Consider the following 23142-nt stretch of genomic DNA (forward strand, 5'->3'; position numbering starts at 1 on the left):
GCTTTTACAAGAACCGTTATTCAGAGAGGAAAAAAAAGCTGTAACCTGAAGTTTTTTGGACATTTTGAAATAAGAAAAACGTTATTTAGCAACTTAGAAGAACCTCTATCTCGTGTAAAACGTTGCATGCAAGAAAATATCTAAAGATGTGTGTAATTAAACAGCTTGTTTTGTGGAAGACATAACACTAGGTGGTGCTGGTAAGATTTGCTGCTCCTGGCATTACTTGTGTATCAATTCTAAATTCTGTGGACTGATCACACCCAGTCCCACCAGCTGACTCATCACCCCAGAGAGGTTTCAAGCGCGTTTCCATCTCTCAGGTCATTTAATCTAATTACGTTATCTGACATCTTCATTTTGGTGTTTCTGTCACGTCTTTGTGGTTAAAATATCTTTCCATTATTTCAGGCTCAGTATAAACTAAAGAGCTGGCAGACTTTCAGCGATTCAGAGCCACAGATTACACACAGGCAAACACACAGGCAAACATGCGGTATTAATTAGGTAGGAAGTCTGTCCTCTCCGATTCCCAAACATCGACATGTTTTCAGCGCAGGGAAATATACAGCTTCCTTCGGGGGTTTTAATGCAAGTGATGAAGACTCTGTTTCAGTTTTCCACTCCCCGCAAAACCAAAAATGTAGAAGAATTAAGAGCCTGACAGAATAAAATCAGTAGAGTGTTTAAATAGTTTACTGATCTGTTTTTGTAAAGCTGTTTGATTGAGGTATGTTATTCCAATGTGAACATGAGATGACTGTTGTTTGACTGTTGTAGCTTATAACTGTCTATTTTTGTTAAAAGTATCCAGTGATGGATTTATGTGCGGTTGTTTAATAGCTTATGTAAATGCTCACGTATGTGTCTTTGTGTCCAGGTGGACAGACGGTGAGCACCACCGACTCGTCGGCCAGTAACCGAGAAAGTGTGAAGTCAGAAGACGGTGATGATGAAGAGCCGCCTTACAGAGGACCGTTCTGCGGACGGGCCCGAGTCCATACAGACTTCACTCCGAGTCCTTATGACTCCGACTCCCTCAAACTCAAGGTTGGCATACTTAGTATTTATCAGAATCAGAAAAAACTTTATTTATTCCCAAGGGGGAATTAGGTGGGCAAAGAGAGGCACATTAAACAAAGAGCAAGAGAAGGGGGGGGGACAAAAAAGGTGGGCGGGCAAAAGCAGCAGATTATGTGGAGTGGCAGGCCTGCTGCCAGTATGAGTGGTTGCTGTGGAGGTAGTAAAGGTAGTAGTGTCCATATAGGTGCTGGAGATGGAAAACAACAGATTACTCACAGCAATAAATTAAAAATAAACAAAACAAGTATATTAGAAGCATCCATCCATCCATTCTCTATACACCGCTTCATCCTCACTAGGGTCACGGGGGGTGCTGGAGCCTATCCCAGCTGACTCAGGCGAAGGCAGGGTACACCCTGGACAGGTCATCAGTCTGTCACAGGGCTACATACACAGACAATCACACTCACATTCACACCTCCAGGCAATTTAGAATAATCAATTAACCTCAGCATATTTTTGGACTGTGGGAGGAAGCCAGAGTGCCCGGAGAAAACCCACGCATGCACAGGGAGAACATGCAAACTCCATGCAGAAAGATCCCAGGCCGGGATTTGAACCGGGGATCTTCTTGCTGCAAGGCGAAAGTGCTAACCACTACTGCACTGTGCAGCCCATATTAGAAGCAGAAATAAGAAATTAAAACAAACAGACTTACACAGTTTGTGTTGCCTGTTCAGTTTCTCTGTCATCTCCAAATTTTTTGAAACAACCCTCCTGGTTAAACTCAAAATGTCCCGGTCAGGTCACTCTCCTAATCTCTTTTCTATGCGACTCTCCAGCGTGGGGATGTGATCGACATCATCAGTAAGCCACCCATGGGCACATGGATGGGCCTTCTGAACAACAAAGTGGGCACCTTCAAGTTCATCTACGTGGACGTGCTGAACGAAGAAGAGGAGAAGCCCAAAAGGCCCGTGAGGAGACGGAGAAAGGGTCGACCACCCAAACCCACATCGGTGGAGGAGCTGCTGGAGCGCATCAACCTCAAGGTAGAGCCATATTTTCACAGTGTTGCCTTCAATCAATCAGTCAGTAGCATCTGACTGAATCGGTGAAATGAATACAGTTCTTCATCCAGCTCCATCTGTCCAGCATTGCAGTCAAAAGTTCTTTGCCTTCCAGACCAGTGTCTTCTTCTAGAACCTTCTTTAATGTTGTGCTCGGCCTGCCAGCCCTTCTGATAGCATCAGGTTTCGATAACAGTACTCGACCAGCTGCTTTGTTGTGTCTCGCCACATAAGATAAGATAAGATAAGATAGACTTTATTAATCTCACAAAGGAGAAATTTAACATTACAGGGCTCTTAGAAACAAAAACAAAAAACAGGAGTGCAAAAGTCCAACAAGGGCTAGTCTATGTTGCCTAATGATGGTTGACAAGTGTGCATGTGAGCCTTTTAGCGACTTCTTGGGGAGCTGCAATTTCCAGAAGTTGTTTTGTACCATCCGTAACATTCTGGTATAAGTCCCATCAGTTCTCTTTGAGAGTGTCTTCGTTGGTGACCAGGAGTCAGATCCATAAAGTAAGACGGATCCCACTGACACCATGAATACTCTCATTTTGGTCCCATTTTAATTGGAGATGCCCACATTTTTGAGAGAGAGTGCAGTGCTACCCAAGCTTTGCCAATTTTTGTTTCCATATCATGTGTTGTGTTGGTGTAGCCTCCAAGATATAGGAGGCCTTAATAGCAAATACCTTTGACTTACACAGTCACATTTACATACATTTATTTTGTTCGAGGCTTTGTAGAAAATCCACCCAATCGAGCACTTCACTGACAGAAAACAATGCTTTTTGAAGTAAATGAAGATATCGCTTTAGCCATTTGTCTTAAACACATTCACAGACACGCAGAGACGAATATAGTGCACCCAATTACAGGCTGCACACTTCAGCATGTTTGACTTGACACTGATGCATAAACATTAACACCCACATTGCGACAACCACGCCCCAACGAATAGCTCGCATCTTTCATCAAAACCTACACATCGCTGTGAGCTCGATAGCGTCTCCTCCCACTCAGGCAGCCGGCCGGCCTCACTTCCCCAAATAGACACAAAGAACTTTGTAGGCTGTCTGTTTCATCTCTTCTAGCCGACTTAATAGCCAAGTTGCAGACTGAAAGATTGATGTTCCAAAGCTGCAAATCTGGTGGTTATTATGAGTGGATTAGAGTGCTGGTGCATTCGTCCTCACCACCAGGTTCCTGGAGCGGACAAGTTGCACTTAAGATATGTAAAGGATGCAAGAGTTTGCAGCCAGATCATTTAAATGCACTTTTCTTGCCTATTTTGTGACATGCTAATGAACAAAAAGTATGAAAGTAATTCCATTTTTACTGTATATCAACCCTCTGAACTCCACACATGGCAGAAAGGGATGTTTTTTAAAAAAAGTTAAAAATATCATCATCATAATGACACCTTTTACCAGAGCCCGAAACAGAAAAAACTGAAAAAACACTGGATTTACAACTTTACAACTTTCCAAATGTCTTTGAACTACTCATTTTTGATGTGTGGCTGGAATGTAACCAAATCTAAGCTTATAATTGTGATATTTCACTTTATTCTATATGTTTTTTTAAAGAATTCAGTAAAAATAATGTGTTCGCTTTTATCAGATTCTGTAAAAAAGGAAATGACACAAAAATATCAGGGACTTTTTTGGCAGAAGTGCGCTGAACTGCAGGCAGTGCTTACATAGAGATGATAGAAATATAACAGAAAAATATGGCAGCAAATTAAAAATGTAAGTAAAGTATCTACGTAAAGTCTAAATTTTTCCTTAGGTTTTGGTAACATCTGTGGGTACTGTACATGTTGATTTTAAGTTTGTTTGTTTTTTCAAATTTTGAGAAATAAGTAATCAGAAATTGATCCAAAAAAAACAAGTCTAAGGAATTCAGCTTGAATTCAATTCAATCTTTAATTGTCATTGTCATAATAAATATGCCAACAAAATTTCATTTAGAACATTCATACATGCAAAGCAAATGATGTAATAAAGTCCAAAAATGGTGCAAAACCCTTCTCCAAGTCCCATAAACACCCACTGTGTAAAACATCATCACAATAAGTTATACAGATGTGTGCTTTTTATGATTTCTGGCATTCTAATACGTATTATTTTGGTTGTCTTGTTTACAAAGAGGTGCAGGACTTTATATTGCAGTGAAAATGAACCCACTGTGAGTTCAAAATGATTCAATAATCTAAGCCATACTACAGTGTTTCTAAGGCTTCATGGATTCTGTCAAGTCACTGAGAATGTTAATGTCAACTGACTTCCACACTATCTTCTAAAGGTTTTTGGTTCCTTCACTGGCAGATTGGTAGTTTTATACTTAATCAATTCCAGTGATTGTGACACTTATTTTCGATGAGGTTTCTGTCTCTTGCAGCATCCATGCTCACAGAAATTCGTCTACATAAGCTGCATACATACTACATAATTTACAATCTGCTCTGATAGGCCGAAGAGTTATTTTGAACTTGAAGAAATCCATCCCCATCCACAGGAGCCATCTGTAGCTATAAAGTCAGAATTTCCACACCCCTGTACCTTTGGTCTGCTTGGATTCTGCTGCCGCATGGTTTTTGGATTTGGTGGATGTTTAAAGTTTTTAACTGACCAAAGAGAAAAAACCACTCAGTGAGTGAAAGGGCCCAGCTGCCTGTGTTTGTGCTAGTTGGTGGTCCTTTGTTTAGTCCTGCATCATCCAGCCGAAATAGAACACAGACACAGTTTCTCCTCTGCGGGCTCCACCGTTGTAATTGACGGTCTCGCTGGTGACGCTCCGTATTTATTTGTCCAACAAAATGTGTCGCACAAGCACAGGGCCCAGCTATATTCAAAGTGGAAGCGGCGCCTTGGATGATGGTGTCAGCTGATTTTGCACAGGGTGTATCTTACAAACTTTGTTGTCAGATTAGATAGCTACAGCGGTTTAAGGGACCGGCTTTGGTGTGTGTTTGTGCTGCCGTGTCATGCTTTGTCTTTTGTGGTCGTAGCGTGCTTTGATGCGATTCTCTGGCGGGTTTCCGTTTCAAGTCCTGTTTGCCGTTTTGGTCACACAGCTAGAATAGGTTGTGACTGCGGCAACACGCTACTTGTCGTTACTTGATTTGGCGCAGCTCGCTCACTCATGTTGCTACATCTCTCTCTTTTTTTTTTTTATGTGCCTGTCAAAATGACAAAGTTCGTGCCAGCTGAAGCAGCCGGAGCCGAATTAGCTATGGCTCAACGTGATTACATGCTATCTGAAAATCATAATTGCAGTTTGGATTTGGCTCACCAGAGATTTAAAAATACACAATTTGGATCGGAAATTATGTCTACCGTTTCCTCGATATACTGTATTTTATTCCTCTGTTCCAGTGAATTTTTCCTTTTGCCCTTAGATGCACAAGTGATTGGACCCTACACTCTTCCATAAATGGATCAGAAATGACCCGTATAAGAATCAGTGTGTTTTATGCCATTTTTGTCATTTATGTAAGAATAATAATCCGTATCATTGTTTGTATCATGTTTTTGTCCGCACAAGAATGGTTTCATGCTTGAAGTAGGTTTACTTTTCACTTTATAACAGATTTTGGACATTTTGATAACTGAAAAAGAAGAATATTACACAGAGCAGCAATAGAAGAATGTCAACATCCATTTTGCTGACATTTTTCAACTGTTCCTTTAACTGTTGCTGCTCTCCATCCCTCCAAATTTGTGCACTTTATCACCTCTTGTATGGTATTATCAGTGATAAAGAGCTTGGAGTTGTAATATAAATATTGCAATTCCTTTAAAGGTATAAAAGGTAACTTAACATTTTAAATGGAATGATAGCATGTTTTTTGAGGAACAGCTGAAAAATGAAATGATAAAACTTGTCAGTACAAAGATATTGCAAAAAAAACGACCTCACCACTTATGCATCTAAGGGCTAGTTTGGTGTAATTCAGCTTTGAGAAACCCTCCGTTTCAGCTCCTCAAAAGACACTTGATACCCTCTGTTTCATAGGAGCACATGCCCACGTTCTTGTTCAACGGCTACGAGGACCTGGACACGTTCAAGTTGCTGGAAGAAGAGGACTTGGATGAGCTGAACATCAGAGATCCTCAGCACAGAGCCGTGCTGCTCACTGCTGTAGAGCTGCTACAGGAGTACGACAGTAAGTAGACTGAAAAAACACTTGAGGTAGATGTGAGGAAAACACTCACATGGAAGGCTTTTAGTGTGAGTAAATGTAAAAATGTAACAATGAGTGTGAATGAGCACCAACCGAACCTCAAACTCTGTTTTAAATTCAGTCACAGAGGGAGATTTTGTACTAAAGAACGCTTTTAAACTCAGGTTTTGTGTTATTGCCACCAGGTAGCAGCGATCCGGAGCGCGGCGGCCTGTCAGGCTCTCAGGAGAAGCTGCTGTCTGAGGGTCAGGGCCTGGTGGGAGACTCCCCACGGGACTCTGGGTGCTACGAGAGCAATGAGAACCTGGAGAATGGTAATGATTGCTTTGCTTAGTCTAGACCGCCAGCTAAGGCCTCCTCTGGCTCTAGCCTAGTCCTACGCAGTGACTCCTCTTTTTTTTCCCCCTCCTCTGGGCTTCCACCTCTGCTGCATCACTTGCTATACTGCCTCTGCATCCTAACACCCATCTCACTCCTCTGGATCAGCTTAGAAAAAAACCCTCCTCCCTTTCGCCCATCTTTACCTCTCTAGTGTGGACCCTTTGACTCTGCTTTCAATCCACTTTCTTCAACCGCTCTTTTCATCCTTTAGGCATTCTTTACCATCAGTGCCAAAGTCCAGTTGTAACTGAGAGGGAGCCAGGCCCCCGACCACTAAGCCTAGTCCACCCCACAATGCTGGGAGCTCAGAGGGAGAGTCTCTCCCCGATGCACAGAACTGTTGTGATGAGGGCAAACTCACTGCCCAGTCAAGAACTCAGGTTCCCAGCTGTCCCACCTTTGGGTTCAAGGCCGATAGATGGATGCCAGGAAGAGAAAATTGAGCTCATAGAATATTTCTGTTGAGTGTTTTTAATTCAGGAAAAGAAAAGCTTGAAGAGTAGTATGTCAATAAATGCCTGTTATTTTTTGGTTGTTTTTTCAGTGGCTCAATCTAAAGGCTGATAAAATTTTAAGAAATGTCAGGTAACAGATCACTGATGGTGTTTAGCTATCATCATTTCAAGATGCCACTTTCCTTTGTGCTCACAGTGATCATATTGCACAATCATACAAAACGTGCCTAAAATGATGTGGATGAAAATATTTTTTAAACTGCAGGTTGTACGAAGTTTATTGAGGTCTTATTGTAAGATTTTTTTTTTTTGAGTGTACTTCTTGAGGCTGCTCTTTCTCTTTGTCTGCATAAAGACTGCCTTCTTCTTCTTCTTTCACATATAGCATTCTTGTAATAGCTCCATAACTCATAAATCACTGCTTTGTCTTTTTATTTTCTTTATCTGTACGGTTCCAGTGTTAACTGCTGGTTCCCCCTTTGTGTTTTTATGTGTCTTTTGGGCTCAGTAGTGAAGCGTGCAGTCTGCCACAGTAGAGATTTAAGTTGTGGAATAAAAACCACTTCTCCAAACCAAACAAAAAAGGACTCTGGTGCTGCTTGTTTGACTTTTTATGTTTTGCCTCTTTCTGTTTTTTCCTTTCCGTGCCACTAAACGCTGTTCACAAAATTGCTGCATAACATTTAGTAAACATTCTGCATTTCTTTCAGGGCTCCACAGCGCTACGTGTCTGTGCAAATGCAACAATTCGTTAATGCATTGCTGCATATTAATGGATATTTATTAATCTAGACAATTGGCTAAGGGGTAGAAATTTGAATTAATATAATAGAAGGTAATTAAAAGTCATTATACAAATGTCCTTCCCAAAAAAGTCACTGTGGAGCCCTGACTACTCTTTTGATCAATAGCCCTTTCTTTAACATACATGTGTCTGATTTCTGTTTCTGGATTTATCAGTTCTTCCTCATCTCATCAAATGACATTTGGAATCACTTGTGATTGTTTCATATGCTCAGTTAAATGAAAAACAGGTAATAATATTCACTCATATGGGATAAATTGATGCGGTTTTTAATTTTATTGCATCATATATCAATCTAATGGTACTTATTCGGGAGTAATATAAAAAAAATAATCTCTTTTAGATATATTTTTGTACAGTTTGAATACAGGCATCAATGGAATATTGGATTTTAGAGCAAAAAACACACAGTTGTAGACAGAATCTTTTTAAATTATGTTAGCAACGACATTCCAGTACAATCCAGTAACACATCTGCCACACAGACACTACTGAAGAGTCTCATGTTCTCAGTTTGTATTGCACTTTTAATTTTTAAACAGTGTTTCATTAGACTGTCAGTTGACCTCATTTTCTTGTCTGAAAATGAATCTTGCAATTAAAGTAAATCTAGTGTCTGTTGGAAATTAAACGACATCTACTGCAATCCTTCCTACCTAACTCTCTTTGACACTTCTAAAAAAAAAAAACTGTCAAACATCTCATGACATTCCATCTATTGAACTTTTCCGTCATCCCGCTTTTTAAAACTCTTTGGCAAGCCCCTCTCTGTGGCTCTCCTCCATCTCATCCATCCATTTTGCTCTGTAAACCAAAGGATAGATGGTAAGTTGCTTCATCCTTTTGTTCCACTCTTTCTCAAGTATTCTTTTCGTGTAGCTTTATTTGCGATTGCTGCTATGACAACAACAAATCAGTCAGTTTAGTCATGAGTCAAAAAAAGCTTATCTTATGCCCGAGGTGCTCCAGGTGCTCCGTCTTCATAAACATTGCTTTTGACTGTAACTTTCAGATAAGCATTGAACAATAAACATGTAGTGCTTTTTACGAGTTGATTTTTTTTGAGTGACTTTGCTCTGGAAGACTTGTTAAAATAATTGCTGTTAACATATTTTCTAGTGATGCAAACATGCACAATACAGAGTATTTGTGACACAGATGCATGTTGTTTTTTATTTTATCACTTTCACTGCCAAAAAACTGCAGCCATCATAAAAAAAAATGAAAGTCAGCCAAGGTAGTAAAAAAAAAAAAAACCTGCAATGCTGAGTCATGAACAGTTTTAATATCAATGAAATTTTTATGTTGGTGAAAGTCGTAGCAAGCTGAAGTGAGAGAAACCTGTTCCTTGTTAGTGTTTCACAGCAGAGTGGGGAAAACGAGTCAATAGACTTGGTTAAACTGGGATAAAAGCGTCTACATCTCAATGCTAAGTGAGGGTTTTTGTTTTGCAGGTAAGAGCAGGAAAACGTCCCGTTCCAGTCGTTCTTCAGCCGGACTCCAGTCTCCAGACTACCCGACACTGCCCATGACTCTTTCTACAGAGGCTCTGCAACAAAATGGCAAAAACCAGCGCACAAAGTTCCCAAAAAGCTTCTTCATCAAGCCCTCCCTGAAGGGCTTCAACTTGCTGGGACTGCGTAAAGCCCACAGACAGTCCCCCATCCCAGCCAGCCGCAGCTGTGAAGACCTGGACGGTCCCCCACAGCAGACCGGACCCTGGAAACGTTCCCATTCTCTGGGAGATCTGCACTGGGAGCAGAAAAATGATCTTAGCGTGGAGCTCAAATCTGCTAAGGAAGCGCCCAAATCGGACAACGGCAGCCCCAGCAACGTCTGCAGAGATAGCGGTTCTCCAGCTCAAAATGGGACTCCAACAGTGAGCCCTAAAGCGAGGGCCGACAGACCGCCCATACCTTCCCAGCTGCCTCTCCGTTCCCCTTGTCCAACCGCCCAGTCCCCCAACCCTCCAGAGCCCCTCTCCAGTCCAACTCCAAGTCCTCCCGATTCTAGTGCAAGTGGCGAGAGGGTCATCCGGACTCACCCCAAAAAGCCTCCCATCCCTCCTCCCGTTCCCGCCAAGAAATCAAAAGAAAGACTCGCCAATGGCCTGCGTCACCCGCCTCTCTCCCTGCCATCCTCGCCGTCGCCCACTCTATCGCCCACCCACTCCCTCAACCGCTCTCAGCCCAGCAGCCCTATAATCCGCAGCAGCAGCAGCAGCCCCAGCCACAGCCACGGTGCTCCCGCTCTGCCGGCCAAGACCCCAAGCACCCCGGCCAGTCCTTGTGCCACCTCCTCGGCCTCCTCCATGGGCGAGGAATCAGGCACTCCACCAGCAGTGCAGCCTCCGTGGCTCTCAGATCTCGGGGGCAAGATGGCTGTTACAAGGAAGGCTTCCCATGCCAAGATGGGTCCTGACTTGCTCACCCTCCTGGAACAACGGCTGCAGGCCGAGGGCATCGATCTCACAGAGGAGCCCTACTCTGACAAGGTCAGTAGAGCATCATGTAAAATATGAGAAAATAACTTGAATTCCATTTGATGCAACTTTTAGGTCTGACTAATGACAGATGAATTTGTATTAAGCTAATATGCTTTTCAAGCAGATGCAGGAAATCTGACGTTTCATTGTAAGTGTAAAAGCTTACCAAGTTGATCCCTTCGGTAATTGATCTTACATAAGAACTTACATAAGTTTCTGTGCTGAATAAGAGAAAGCAAAAAGATATGGTGGGGTATTCACTGAAACAAACACATCCTCGTTGATGCATCACAAAAACATTTGGAGTCATATTTCCGTAGTTAATTTGAAAAATAGGACTCCAAGACACTCAGGGCTATACTTGTCTGGCGTCAGGCTCTTTTGGTTTAGCATTGTAACATGCCTAACTTAACTCAGTCATAATTTGACTGCAACTTGGATCCAAATTGCTCTGTTTAGGCCAATAACATCAGCAACTTGCTTTGGCGCTCATTTAGTTTAAAAATAGACACTAATAGAGTCTAAAGTCTGTGTGTTTCTTTTGTGTGTGCAGATGCTGTTTTATGTGCAAGGGCATTTATTTGTGTGTGAGGGTGTGGGGGTGTGTATGTGTGCGCACAATAATAAATATGCTGCCTGGAGCTGCGGAGGAAAGACTGTGGCTTGAGTCTCACTATGATGCGGTTCAGACTGTTAAGTTTACGGGCTGAATCTTACTGAAGGCAGACGGGGGTTATAAAACTTTCTGCCTCTCCCCAGACCCCAGGCTGGGCCCCTTAAACATGTTGGAGCCCCCAACACTGGCAGGAAAGTCACACATATGCAAACAGACAGAGGCTTCGGGGGATGAGGTGAGAAATAGTGCCTCCGACCACAGCCCAACTCTGCTGAATTCCTGTTAGTCATAAGTGGATTGGCAGAGACATGAGAGGCACATTGTTGCTGTAATAGCAACACTGTGAGCTTGAATGCAGTCGCTGGTGTCAAAAGTCATCCAGGGAATCAAATGTGCAGTTTATCATGTTTTATTGTAAAAACAGCTTTCAAATTCCAAAAATATGATTAGATCAGTAGTGAAACGTTTCAACAAGAAAAGCACTCAGAGTACTCCACCGAGGCTGCTCAGTCGTATGATTTCCGATGGATGATGTCTTGAAAATATTTGTGGCAGAAATCACGGCAGTATATAATGTGGCCATTTATTATAAATGTACCCACGAACAAAATGACCTTTCGCTGAGCACAGGTGTGTGTTATGCATCTGTATGTTATGTACGAATACCGAATCGCGTGACTTAAATATGTAGCAGGCAACAGGAATTCATGGGACTCGGAAACACCCCCAAAGTTTAGTCAGTTGTTCGCTGTATGATTTCTGAGGGAAAAGCCCCGATAAGTCTGTAACGGTTGATTTGTAGACGGATTCCAATCATGTGATTGTCAGCAGGCAGCTGATGTAGTGTTCACTTGTTGTCATAGTTACAGTGACGTTGTGCCGCTATCTCGCAATGATACAGAAATCTTTAACAAATCCATGGATCCAGACTATAAGCTGCATCACTGCTAAAGTCTAGTCACTTGGTCCTTGTGTCATTTCTGACTTTCTCTGAAAATTTCATCCAACTCCGTTTGTCCGTTTTTGAGTAATGTTGCTAACAGACGGACAAACGTGCGCCGATCATCACATAACTCCGCTGCATTCCTACATCCAACCTTAGGCTTAGTTTGGTCATCATAATGCACGGTGAACCGTGTTGACCATTAGCTACCTTCAGTAGAAGCTCCTGGAAACCAAGGTGTTGAAAGGGCAGGTCAAACAGGTTTTTGTTTTGTTTTGTTTTGTTTTGCTGAAAAGATCTTTTCCATTCATCCAGCCTTTCATCCTCAAAAGACCTCTGGTTCAGTCTATCTGATGAAACCCAGGCTTTGCTGTAACGCTGCCAGAGCTCCAGACGCTTATGCAAAGAAAAGAGGAACAAGTGCATACCTGTATGTTTAGAGCGGTTTCAGCACAGTCTGCTACTTTGTTTTATCCTTTACCTTGTTCCTGTTTATTAAACTCCTCTAAGTAGATCTTAATCTCAGAACTCTGCTCATGAAGTTGCTCTCAACTTTGGCCAATAGTTTTATGCTATTAGTCTGCCTTATTCATTCGTGAACAACCAGATGTCGGTCTGCACAATATTAAGTCAAGATTCTCATTCATGTCGGCCCAGCTGACGTTGCCTGTGAGCTTCTCACTGATCGGTAACATGTTTTCTCATGACTCTTGTTGTTTAAATGTGTTTCTCTTTACATAGCCTTTTAAACAGCTGTATCTAATGTCTCTTTGTTCACCTCCCTCCTCTAGCATGGCCGGTGTGGCATCCCCCAGCCGCTGGTCCATCGTTACTCTGAGGACCTGGAGCAGCCGGTCAAGGATGTGGCCTCCACCATGGACCAGCTCCGAGTCAAAGAACTCCGTAAACAGCACCGTATGGCTGTAAGACAAAACAACTGATTTTTACTGAGCATTTTGTGGAAATTTTGGAATTTAACAGCTTTGTAAACGTTGTGAGAAAGCAACAATGCAGGCTGGGAAAATGGGCCGGTTGGGATTTCTTTGTACCCAAGGCCGGTGCCGTTGTTGAAGAGAAGGCAAATTATGCTCGCTTGAATATTTAATGACCCAGATAAATGTGCAGATAAAGTTTAAAAAGACAGTTAATATTTTATTATTGCTGTAAGTTGTCTAGAATTACTTCAGCTCGAATAAAGTCTGTCTAAAGTGTGCCGTTCGAAAGCACAGCTTCAGCTTTGCATGTAAATTCAATAATGCGCCATCATCAAAGGAACTACTAATGCGTCTTTATCCCGTTGTGTCGCCCAGATCCCCTCCGGAGGTTTGACAGAGATGTGCCGGAAGCCTCTCGCTTTAGGAAACATCAGCACAGTCTCCGATTGGCTCATCTCCATCGGCCTGCCCATGTACGCCACGTCTCTGGCGGCGGTGGGAGTTGACACACTGAGCCGTGTGGCCTTGTTAACGGAGAGCAGCGTGTGGGAAGCCGGGGTTCGGGACGAAAGACACGTCCGCCGCCTCATCACCGAGGCGCGATCGGTCAACGCACACAGAGAGGTGCAGTCCTAATCATGTCGGTGGAAATCGAACAACAGGTATCGACTCATTGGTTTGTACCATCTGGTTTTAACCATGGCCAGTAGGTAGCCACGGATGAACCTGTGACCGCAGCACTAAAACACTTCCTGTTCCGCACATGTTGAAAGACTTGACATGAGCTCTCCGATTTCCTCTCCATCACTTTTCTGAAATGTTTACGGCACTGAGGAGTTTCTCCTCACAGCCAAGACAAAATATCAGATGCCTTTTCAAGAAAAAAAACAGACTCTCTCTGTGGGATGGCTTTTATTCTGAAGACACCCCAAAGTCTTAAAATAAAGACTTGGATCTGCCTTTAAGGAAGATAGCACACTCTTTTGTAGGATGGATGGGTTTTTTTTTTGTTTCTTTTTAAACACGGAAAGACGGTTTATTTCCTGCATATTTCATAAAGTGCTTCATTTTCAACTCTTGCGGCGAGGCGATTATTCATCAGAGGGTCTTTTTTTTTAAAGGAAGAAGCTCGGCCAAAGTGTTTCATTCCCACTAATAGGTTCGTGATGACAGAATTCACCTAACACGTGGACTTTTTAATCGACTAAACACATACACCAAAATAACAGGTGGCTTCAAGGTGGCTTATTTTGTATCATGTTTCTGTACTATAGCATAATGCACATCTTAATTTTCAAATGATTTATATGTTCGGATATGCGTTTGCCTTTTGAATGTTGCAGCCTTATTTGGAGGCCAGCTCTGTCATTTCTAAGCTGAAATAGCTGATGCCACACCTTTATATTTCATAAATCTGAAATTTCACTGCGCACCCTGGATGCGCACGTTGCTCTAATATTCCGAGTCTTACAGGAAGCTTTGTTTTACTGTAGTAATCACAATCAGCTTTCACTGAAACAGTACATTCCCTGGTGTATCATTTTAAGTTGCTGTTGAGAATGAATAGATGAATAGAACATACTGGATGCAGTAGTTTTGACTACACGGTGACTGAGACTGAACTGTGCCAAAGGAGCAAGCTTTCTTCTTTCTTTTTTTTTGTTCTGAATGTGTCAAGATTTTCTTTGACATTCTGCCAGATCATTTCAGTGATGTACACGGACCACAGAACATGCTTCTGAGTGATTGCAGCTTCTATACACGTGAGGCCCAGATGCTAAATCGCAGCGACGGCGCAGACATTGTCCCTGTTCTCTGGATGATATTCACCATACGTGTCGCAAAAAGCGTCTGCGGGATCGGCTGGGAGGAGAAAATAGAAACGTTCTGAAGACGCAGCTGACATCTGGGCTGTCATATCTGAAATTTATTGGACGTCTGGGCCGTCTGCGCTTCGGTTAAAGTGTCAAAGTGGAATTTGAATTACAGTTTACTAACTAATAAGCTCTTTAGGGATTTTGCATAACTTCGAATCAGTGCCAGCCTGGAATTGGTAAAAGCAAACGGTCACATCAGGTGAAAAGCTGACCTCCACGTTCAGCACGACAAGAAAAACAAGTCTTAAAAATTCAGGGAAGCACTGAGTGGGGTCAAGTTTGTTTTTGAGAAAAGAAATCTTTGGGGCCAAAATACGAAGTGAAAAATAACCAGACTTTCATGGCTGTTTCATTTGCATGAAACAGAGCAAATAAATATTCCTCGTGATTTTTTTCCCTCTGATTTCGAACAGCTTCATAGCAGAACTGAGCTTATTCCGCAGATTTGATATTTGAGAAATTGACCAACTTAATGCTAAATTTAGAAGTTGTTTTTCTGCAGTGGGCACTTGATAGAAAGATATTCGATGCCTTTTTTCCTCTTCAATCAAAGTGGTGCTCTGAGAAAGTGAGGAAGGGAGGGGTCGTTATTAAAACAGTAGAAGACCCAAGAAGTGTTCTGTAAAGAATGAAAATACTGACACTGTAAATGCACTTTAGATGGTAAATCTAGCTGTTTTATAGGAAACAAAATTGGCTACATTTTGTTCACGGGTCCGTAAATGGACTTTTGTCGTCAGGTAAAGGGTTTCAAGGGGTTATGCTGGTATTTTGTTTTTAGTATTGAGTTCCCGATGCCAATTTTAATATCCATTCATGAGTTAACCTCTTCCAGTTATACTCACTTCCGATTTGTTTTTTGCAGACTTACAAAAAATAAAATTCTTAATTACATATATGAAATGCTTAGCAGAAGGTGCACATTCTGTATATGTAATTGATATTTAAGTAACTTATTTTTTGCTTTTTTTCATATCAACTGTAATTAGCTGTACTATATGAATAGCAATACCTTCCTGCATAATGCATATTGCTCTAGCCAGTAAGGAACTACAGTATGTATTGTAAAATATGTGTACAAATTATTTTATTTGGTTTTCATCTACCTAATGATTGTCCATACAGATTTGCCTGTGTATTGAAACAACAAAAGTAATGTCCATAACTATTTGTCATTCTGAAATATAATAAAAAAACAGTTTCTTGCCATGTGCTGACCTTCTGATTGTCCCTCTGCACTGACACACACACAAACACACAGTAATGGAAAGTAATTTTATCAGTGTGACTTTGCACATTGGCTTGTTGAGACCTTTTTTAATTAGATTTTATAATTAAGACTGGAGGAAAAAAAGTGTGGATTTGCAACAAAAAGGGAATAATACCACCAGACTTGACTCAAACCTGTCTCTCAAATATGTTATTATCATATTCTTAGATGTAAGAAAAAAAGATTTAATATGTTTTTTATGGTTTGGTCAAACTGAAAAATAAAACAATCTTTAACCGTGTTGTGATTCAGCATCTCTGAATAGCAAACCCCTGCATTTACTCTGATGTCAAAGGTTCAGTTGACTTAGCCCTCCGAAAATAAGGAGCTTAGAAATGTTGTCTCATCGTGTCTGGCTTGTAATGCCTCATTTAGAAAACTACACACATCTCCTCAGGACGGAGACAAGTTCCACTCCAGATTTATTCTGCAGGTCGACCGCCTGTCTGGCTCTTGTTGCGGTGCAGAACAACGGAGATTTTCCCTCGGTTTCATTCATATCAACGAGCCCCAGATAGGTAGAGACCAGACTACGAGCCCCAGTTTAATAATAATTTGTCCCAAAGGGCTCTGCCGGAGACGATTTTACGAGCACAACTTCTATCTCAGCTGATGTCTGGCGTTCTCCTGAGTGAAAACACAGACAACTGAACAAGCACTTTCTTCAAAGGGAGCAAAATCATTTGCTTGTTGCTGGTACTTTTGGGGAAAAAATCAGGAACTATGCAATCACTTTTCCTTATAGGGCTGCAGTGAGTCATTTGCCTCCCCTTCTGTCTTGCACAGATGCAATTCCTCACCCAAAATATCTCAGGAGGAAAAGATAGCAGTGAACCTTGTCTCACTTCAGAGCTACCTTCCTTGAAGAATTTTTGCACAGATGTATTTGTGTCTGCGTACAGCCTATAGTGAAAAATCCCTCAAATTCCAACAGCAAATAGCAACATATGCACAAATGACGTGGAAATGACTGGATCGTTGTACTCCATCAATACAGAGCATGAACTTCTTACACAAACACAGTCACAGGAGACTAAGAAACATCCTCATTATTCCACAGATTCCTCAAAGCGCACTGATAAATTGTAATGAGTGTGGCGCTTTCATCGATCCTTATGTTCTCCTGCTACTTGTTTTCCTCCAGTAGTAATTTAAGCAATTCCTCCATGCGTCTGTGGTGTGTGTGAAGTCTGATCCCTCAAGTTTTCATTAGTGTTTGGAGCCAAAGCCACCTATCTGGGTTTCTAGCTCCTTAAGTTTTTCCCACTGCATTGTCTGTCTGCAGATTACTGATAATGGAAAGGTAAACTCAATTAAAGAGCCGCTTCGTTCTTAAGCGGGTGGCTTTAATCGAGACATGAAATGTGCAACGGACATGCAAAAGTGAGGTTAGCATCCATTGTCTTTTTTTTGTCCAATATTTACTCTAATTTGATGAAAACTTTAAGGAGCCACAGGTGGATAGACGTATTGTTTGAAACTTTAGCTGAATTCCAGCCCCAGGATATCACTGACGGGTACACAGACGCAGCATAACCAGAGGCAGTGAATTACTGATCAAACAAAGCTGGGAACTAATTACATTTTAAACATTTATCCAGGCCTGTGTGGAAGTTTCCTCCAGGTACTTGCAAGATCTAGATGGATGGATAATACATCAAAAGCATATCATGCCACCAGAACATTTTTGAACCCATTTCCAGTAGTTCTGATGAAACTAAACCAGATTTACTGCAGCGATCTTACTGACATCCATAGTGTGTAATAAACCTTGCCCGACTGGCTAGGCTATAAACCTTTAATTCATTCACCACTTTTTGTGCCGAGCTTGCATTATACAGCACCGTACTATTTATAATGCATTTACCTGAGGACAGGCCGAGGCGCTGGGCCCCTCAGCAGAATTATTCTGCTCCTCTTTATTACGTTCAACCCAAATTGTTTTTCACAGCCACCGCCGTTTCCCTCGACTACTTTAGCTGTCGCCAGTGAAAGGTCTTTGGTGAGGGGTAGTTTTAAATAACCTAAGTGCAGGTGTAGTCTAATGGTGGGTTCTGGCCTTGCTGGGGAAAGATATATGGCTCAGTATGAGGCCTGAGGGGATGGAGAAAGTTTTAAACACACACACATGAGAGAAGGGAGCAGATCACAGCTTCTTTTCAACATGCATCACTCATCCACATCCACTCTTATCCTGTGGTGATAAGGCAGATCTCCCCAGCTAATGAATATTATCCATTTTAAAGAGATTGGATCACTTGGATGTCTCTATTAGGAATGTATGGTGATGCAATTTGATCTCAAAATTAGTTATAAACTGTAATTTATCTTAATTTGAGTCTATTTTTCAGCTAATTTGCAACATTTTAGGAAATGTTTTATGCACACTGAAATTAAAAGATGATTTCAATTCCATTTTCTGCCATTAAAACTGGTTTAAATGATGATCTGTAACACTAGGTGACGCTGTTTTACGCACGGCGACCCAAACCAAATCCTGTATGAGGTGGAAGTTTTTTCCTCTTCTCTCCACGTTCAGTAATTTGACACCCAAAAAGACCGAGCGCAGAGAAGGATGGACCCTTAACTCGGCTGGAAGAAGAGAAGGAAGGAACAGTCATCCAGCGAGCGCAAACGAGCAGGGACACGAGCAGAGGCGAAACGTTGTGCGTAAAAGATAAAAAAGAAAAAGAAAACCCAACAACCCCGTGGCTCCGGCAGCGGAGGAGAACTGGGTGCCTGTGCGTCTCCAAAAAGAAAATTAACTGGCTGTCTTGTCTCCAATGGTCTCAAAGCGACAAGTTTCACTCTCCACAGGCGGATGGGTGACTTTCCACGGCGCTTTGTGAGGAGGAGATGATGAAGAATTTCAGCAGCAGTCCCCTTCACAGCAACAACCAGACTCCCAACCACATCAGAGAGCGAAACATCCGAAAGTACGGCTTACTCTCTGCGATACCGTTGCGGCTTTCCCTGCGTGGTTATGGTTTCTGCATGGCTACGCTGTTCCTCTTCTGTTTCGGCTCCCTTTTTTACCAGCTGAACGGAGGACCTCCTAAAATCCTGCTGGACATCAGACAGTATCTCGGTAAGAAACTTTTTCATTCTCTCTCCTCTGTTTCTCGGCTGCAGCTCGTCATCGAAGACGTTGTTTTAATTAAAAGTTGCGCTGCACGTCTAGACGTCTTCCTTTTTTAATGGGGCGTGTAAAGAAATCCAAAAACGGGGCAAAAAAAGTCGCTTTTATGAAATCCACCGGAGGCCGTAGCGTCCCATTCACCCACTAGATTGTCTGATATCATTCATAAGTGTCAAATCTTTAAAGTCAGTGTGTGTGAAGGTGCTACAGAAGGAAAAAGGTCCCTGAAAAGATGCGGATACTGATCTTCTATATGCACAACTGGATTTTTTTAACCTACCATCCTAAGATTTTAGAAAGTTTTCCTCGCATTTTTAACCATTTTCAGACCAAAACCTGAGGAATGCACTCTGTCCTGCACCGCTGGAATATCAATTACGACTTGTCGGAGCATGATTTGTACCTATTATGGTAACAAGAACTTAGCAACAGTTAGGATTGATAGTGATGATGAGTGACACCTCTTGTTGGAGAGCCAGCTGGTGCGCTCTAGCCACGCAGCGCTCATTACGCACGGCTGGCACCGTGGAACAAGGCGCAGTAAGGCTGAGAGTAGCCTTTTGAAAAGCGTGTGAAGCTGTTTATTCCACAAATGCCACATGTTTTCCTGTTTATACGATTTCCGATTTACCATATTATGTTCAGAGGGAAACACTAGCAATTTATTTACATTCAAAAATATGACTTGACACTAATATATTCGTGCCATTGAGTGATAACAACAGTAGACTTCCTGCTGTTGGTTGAAAAATGTGTGGCTTAAAGATGAGATGTATCAAGAGTCAGGAAGTAGTGTGTATGTGTGTGTCTGATCTTGTGATTTAAAACTCTTCGACACTACACAGAATCAGATGCAGGGGTGATTTCCTGTCAGCATGCCTGTCACCGGCCTACAACATGCACTGCAGCACGCGCTTGTCTCCATGTGTGTTGAAAGGAGGTTGTGTTCCTTCCTTTTTTACCCTCACCGAGGGCTTAAATCCTTTATGACGTGATAAACATCTGGAACAGAATGAGAGTCACTCACCAAGTCAGCCACTAATCCCGTGGGTCAGATTGGTTTCCTGTGGACACACATTTAAGACACACATAATATCACACACACGCCTGCACCCTGTTGCTGCGCTATGAAGCCCTATGAAGTTTGGGGTCACTTAGAAATGTCCTCATTTTTGAAAGAAAAGCATTTTTTTTTCAGTGAAGATAACATTAAATTAATTAGAAACAGAGTCTTGACATTGTTAATGTGGTAAATGACTATTCTAGCAGGACACAGCTGATTTTTAATGGAATATCTCCATAGAGGTACAGAGGAACATTTCCAGCAACCATCACTCCTGTGTTCTAATGCTACATTGTGTTAGCTAATGGTGTTGAAAGGCTCATTGATGATTAGAAAACCCTTGTGCAGTTATGTTAGTACATGAAATAGAAGTGAGTTTTCATGGAAAACATGGAATTGTCTGGGTGACTCCAAACTTTTGAAAGGTTGTGTAAGTTTGATTCCTTTGAACACATAAGGACTGAATGTTTTTCTTACATTGAAGCTGCGCAGCACAGGAAAAGTAGTGTGGAAGCCAGTTTTTATCGTTCTGTTTGGGTGCCACAGAGCGCATTAGTACTCCTCTAAAATACGACTTGATTGCGTTGATGTGCAGACGCAGATGCAGAAGTAATATCCCTCTGATGAAACTTTGCAGTCAATGCGATTTAGAAATCACAGCAGTCGATGCAGGTTCATTTTATTTTCGAGTAATTGCACAGAGCTAATGCATGCCTGTGATGTCTCAAAGCAGCACTCCGATACCTGAAGCAACACACACAAGCTTAAGGCGATGGTGGAGCAGCAGTAAGGCAAGTCTACTATTTCCACCATCATAATCCCACAGCCATGTGTGGACCAGAAGAGCAAGGAATTCTTCAATTAGAAGATGTCTGGTCCCACCTGCATGACGTGATCTGGACGACTGCTGCTCAGAAACAGACACCCAGAGGACTTGGGTTTTTGTCAAACACTGACTCCTCTGTGCTCTATCGACTTCAGGAGAGGGGGTTTCTTATGTAACAGTGACATAACCACAGTGTAGCACCTCCACTGGGATCGGAATGAGTAATCGTCTCCACTTATTATGATGCTGAGGAAAGAGAGAAAAGGCTTTGTTTGTAGCGGAAAGTTGTGTCACAGTGAAACATGAACACGAAGTCAAAGGTTTTGGTTGGTTTTCGAATCCCCGTAGTGGCTTTGTGATCAATTTCAGGTTGTGTTCTTTCAGTCAATTATTCTGAGAGAAAGAATTGACTCTTTGTTATTAAAAAAGGTGTGATGTTAGGAAGCAGAAAGTAGACTCAAAGATTTGGTCTGCTCATTGTCTTCGTTCTTGAAGGAAAACTTGAAGGAGAGAAGAAATAAATGTCGGATGAAGGGGGGAAGATGAGAAGCTTTTCTGTGCAGAATACTCCTGTGATTGGGTGGCAAAATAGCCTCTGCGGGTGCTTTGAAAGAAAGTTCGTCGGGAAAGTTGTTTTCACAGAGAACTTCGTGTTCCTCGGTTTCTTCTTTCTTTGTCACCTTCACCCCTGTCAACTCTGAGGCGCTTTCTGTCGCTCTCAATCTCTGCCTCGATCAGTCTTCACTCTTCGAATTAGCAAAGAAGTGGATGCAAACTCCTGCAAACTGCATAAGGAAAATTCTTTCCCCAACCAAATGGAACTATAAGGTAATATACAGGATTTTACTGTTTTACAATCCTTTAAAATGCCTACACCCAGCTAGCAGTCATTTGTAAGAGGATAGACAGGTTACTTCCATTTAGTCAATGGCATATTGTCACAACACATATAAATATACAATTCTGTTCAAAAGTTTGGGGTCACCCAGGCAATTTCGTGTTTTCCATGAAATCTCACACTTTTATCCATGTGCTAACATAACTGCACAAGGGTTTTCTAATCATCAGTGAGTCTTTCTACACCATTAGCTAACACAATGTAGCATTAGAACACAGGAGTGATGGTTGCTGGAAATGTTCCTCTGTACCCCTATAGAGATATTCCATTATCTATACACCACCGAATCCTCATTAGGGTCACAGGGGGAGCTGGAGCCTATCCCAGCTGATGCGCAGTGTGGGTCAGGAAACACCCACTTTCCATTGGATTTGGGTCACTTTTGATACACGCTGTGCATCAAAGGGTTAAGCTTGTTTTATGCTTGACGTGCGGATGAATTCCGTCATTTTAGCAGCTACATCCCCTCATGTGGCCCTTCTCAAGCAGAAAATTTCCTCGTCGCACACCTCCAAATTTTTCTAACAACACAAACAGAGACGTGTGGAAATCATGGCGAAAGAGGAGGAGCTCCTAGCAGCAGCAGTTTAGAAATACAGGCATTGATATGACTCATCATCACACAGAGATCACCTCGATAATCGGGTTATGAACAATATATGGTGTTAAATTAAAACTAACTGCTGAAATGCAGCTATTCGGTAAAATGCCCTGTTGTTAGTAGTGTAACTGATGGCAAACTTCTTCTACTCTAGTACTGTGGTAGACGTGTGTTTCCACATCAGGGAGGGCCAAACTGAAAGAGACATGAAAGAAATTAAAGTCATATTTTTTCACCACTATGAGGTATGTAATGAAACTCGCTGAGTCTGTTAAATGGCTTTTCTGACACTGATGATACAATATCCAGTCACAAGAGGAGCAAAGTGCTGCTGGCCCTCAGACAGGAGGAGCTCTGACAGACAGGTCACCTGTTTGATGAAGTCGCATCAGTGCAGGCATACAGGAGAGAAACTGAAACTACAGCGTCCATCTCATTACACTGGTATCGTTCAATACCAATACCAATGCTGGTATCAGTGTTATCGATATTTGGATCAATCGCCCACCTCAAACGGATTCCGAGTGCCTGATTTCCACAATTTAGGGCGAAGGTAGGGGTCACCC

General features: G+C 42.1%; 2 protein-coding genes across 8 annotated transcripts in view; both read left to right on the plus strand.

Annotated features, from left to right (window-relative positions):
* The window catches only part of sash1a (SAM and SH3 domain containing 1a), a 187155-nt gene extending 171167 nt beyond the window's left edge, over positions 1–15988 (plus strand). For all 6 annotated transcript variants that reach the window (XM_051960855.1, XM_051960856.1, XM_051960858.1 and 3 more), the window contains 7 exons: positions 881–1050; positions 1866–2075; positions 6114–6264; positions 6468–6596; positions 9378–10417; positions 12759–12890; positions 13278–15988. In XM_051960855.1, the coding sequence (XP_051816815.1) occupies positions 881–1050; positions 1866–2075; positions 6114–6264; positions 6468–6596; positions 9378–10417; positions 12759–12890; positions 13278–13538 (2093 nt within the window). In that variant the 3' untranslated portion in view covers positions 13539–15988. The remainder of the gene's footprint in view (positions 1–880; positions 1051–1865; positions 2076–6113; positions 6265–6467; positions 6597–9377; positions 10418–12758; positions 12891–13277) is intronic.
* A 2540-nt stretch (positions 15989–18528) lies between these two features.
* Positions 18529–23142, plus strand: part of usta (uronyl 2-sulfotransferase a) — an 83043-nt gene continuing 78429 nt past the window's right edge. The window contains exon 1 of one of the 2 annotated variants that reach the window (XM_051960871.1): positions 18529–19137. In XM_051960871.1, coding sequence (XP_051816831.1) covers positions 18906–19137 — 232 coding nt within the window. In that variant the 5' untranslated portion in view covers positions 18529–18905. The remainder of the gene's footprint in view (positions 19138–23142) is intronic. The other variant, XM_022211966.2, reaches the window with a different exon arrangement.

This window comes from Acanthochromis polyacanthus, chromosome 16, assembly GCF_021347895.1.
Source record: "Acanthochromis polyacanthus isolate Apoly-LR-REF ecotype Palm Island chromosome 16, KAUST_Apoly_ChrSc, whole genome shotgun sequence".
NCBI classification, from domain to species: domain Eukaryota; kingdom Metazoa; phylum Chordata; class Actinopteri; family Pomacentridae; genus Acanthochromis; species Acanthochromis polyacanthus.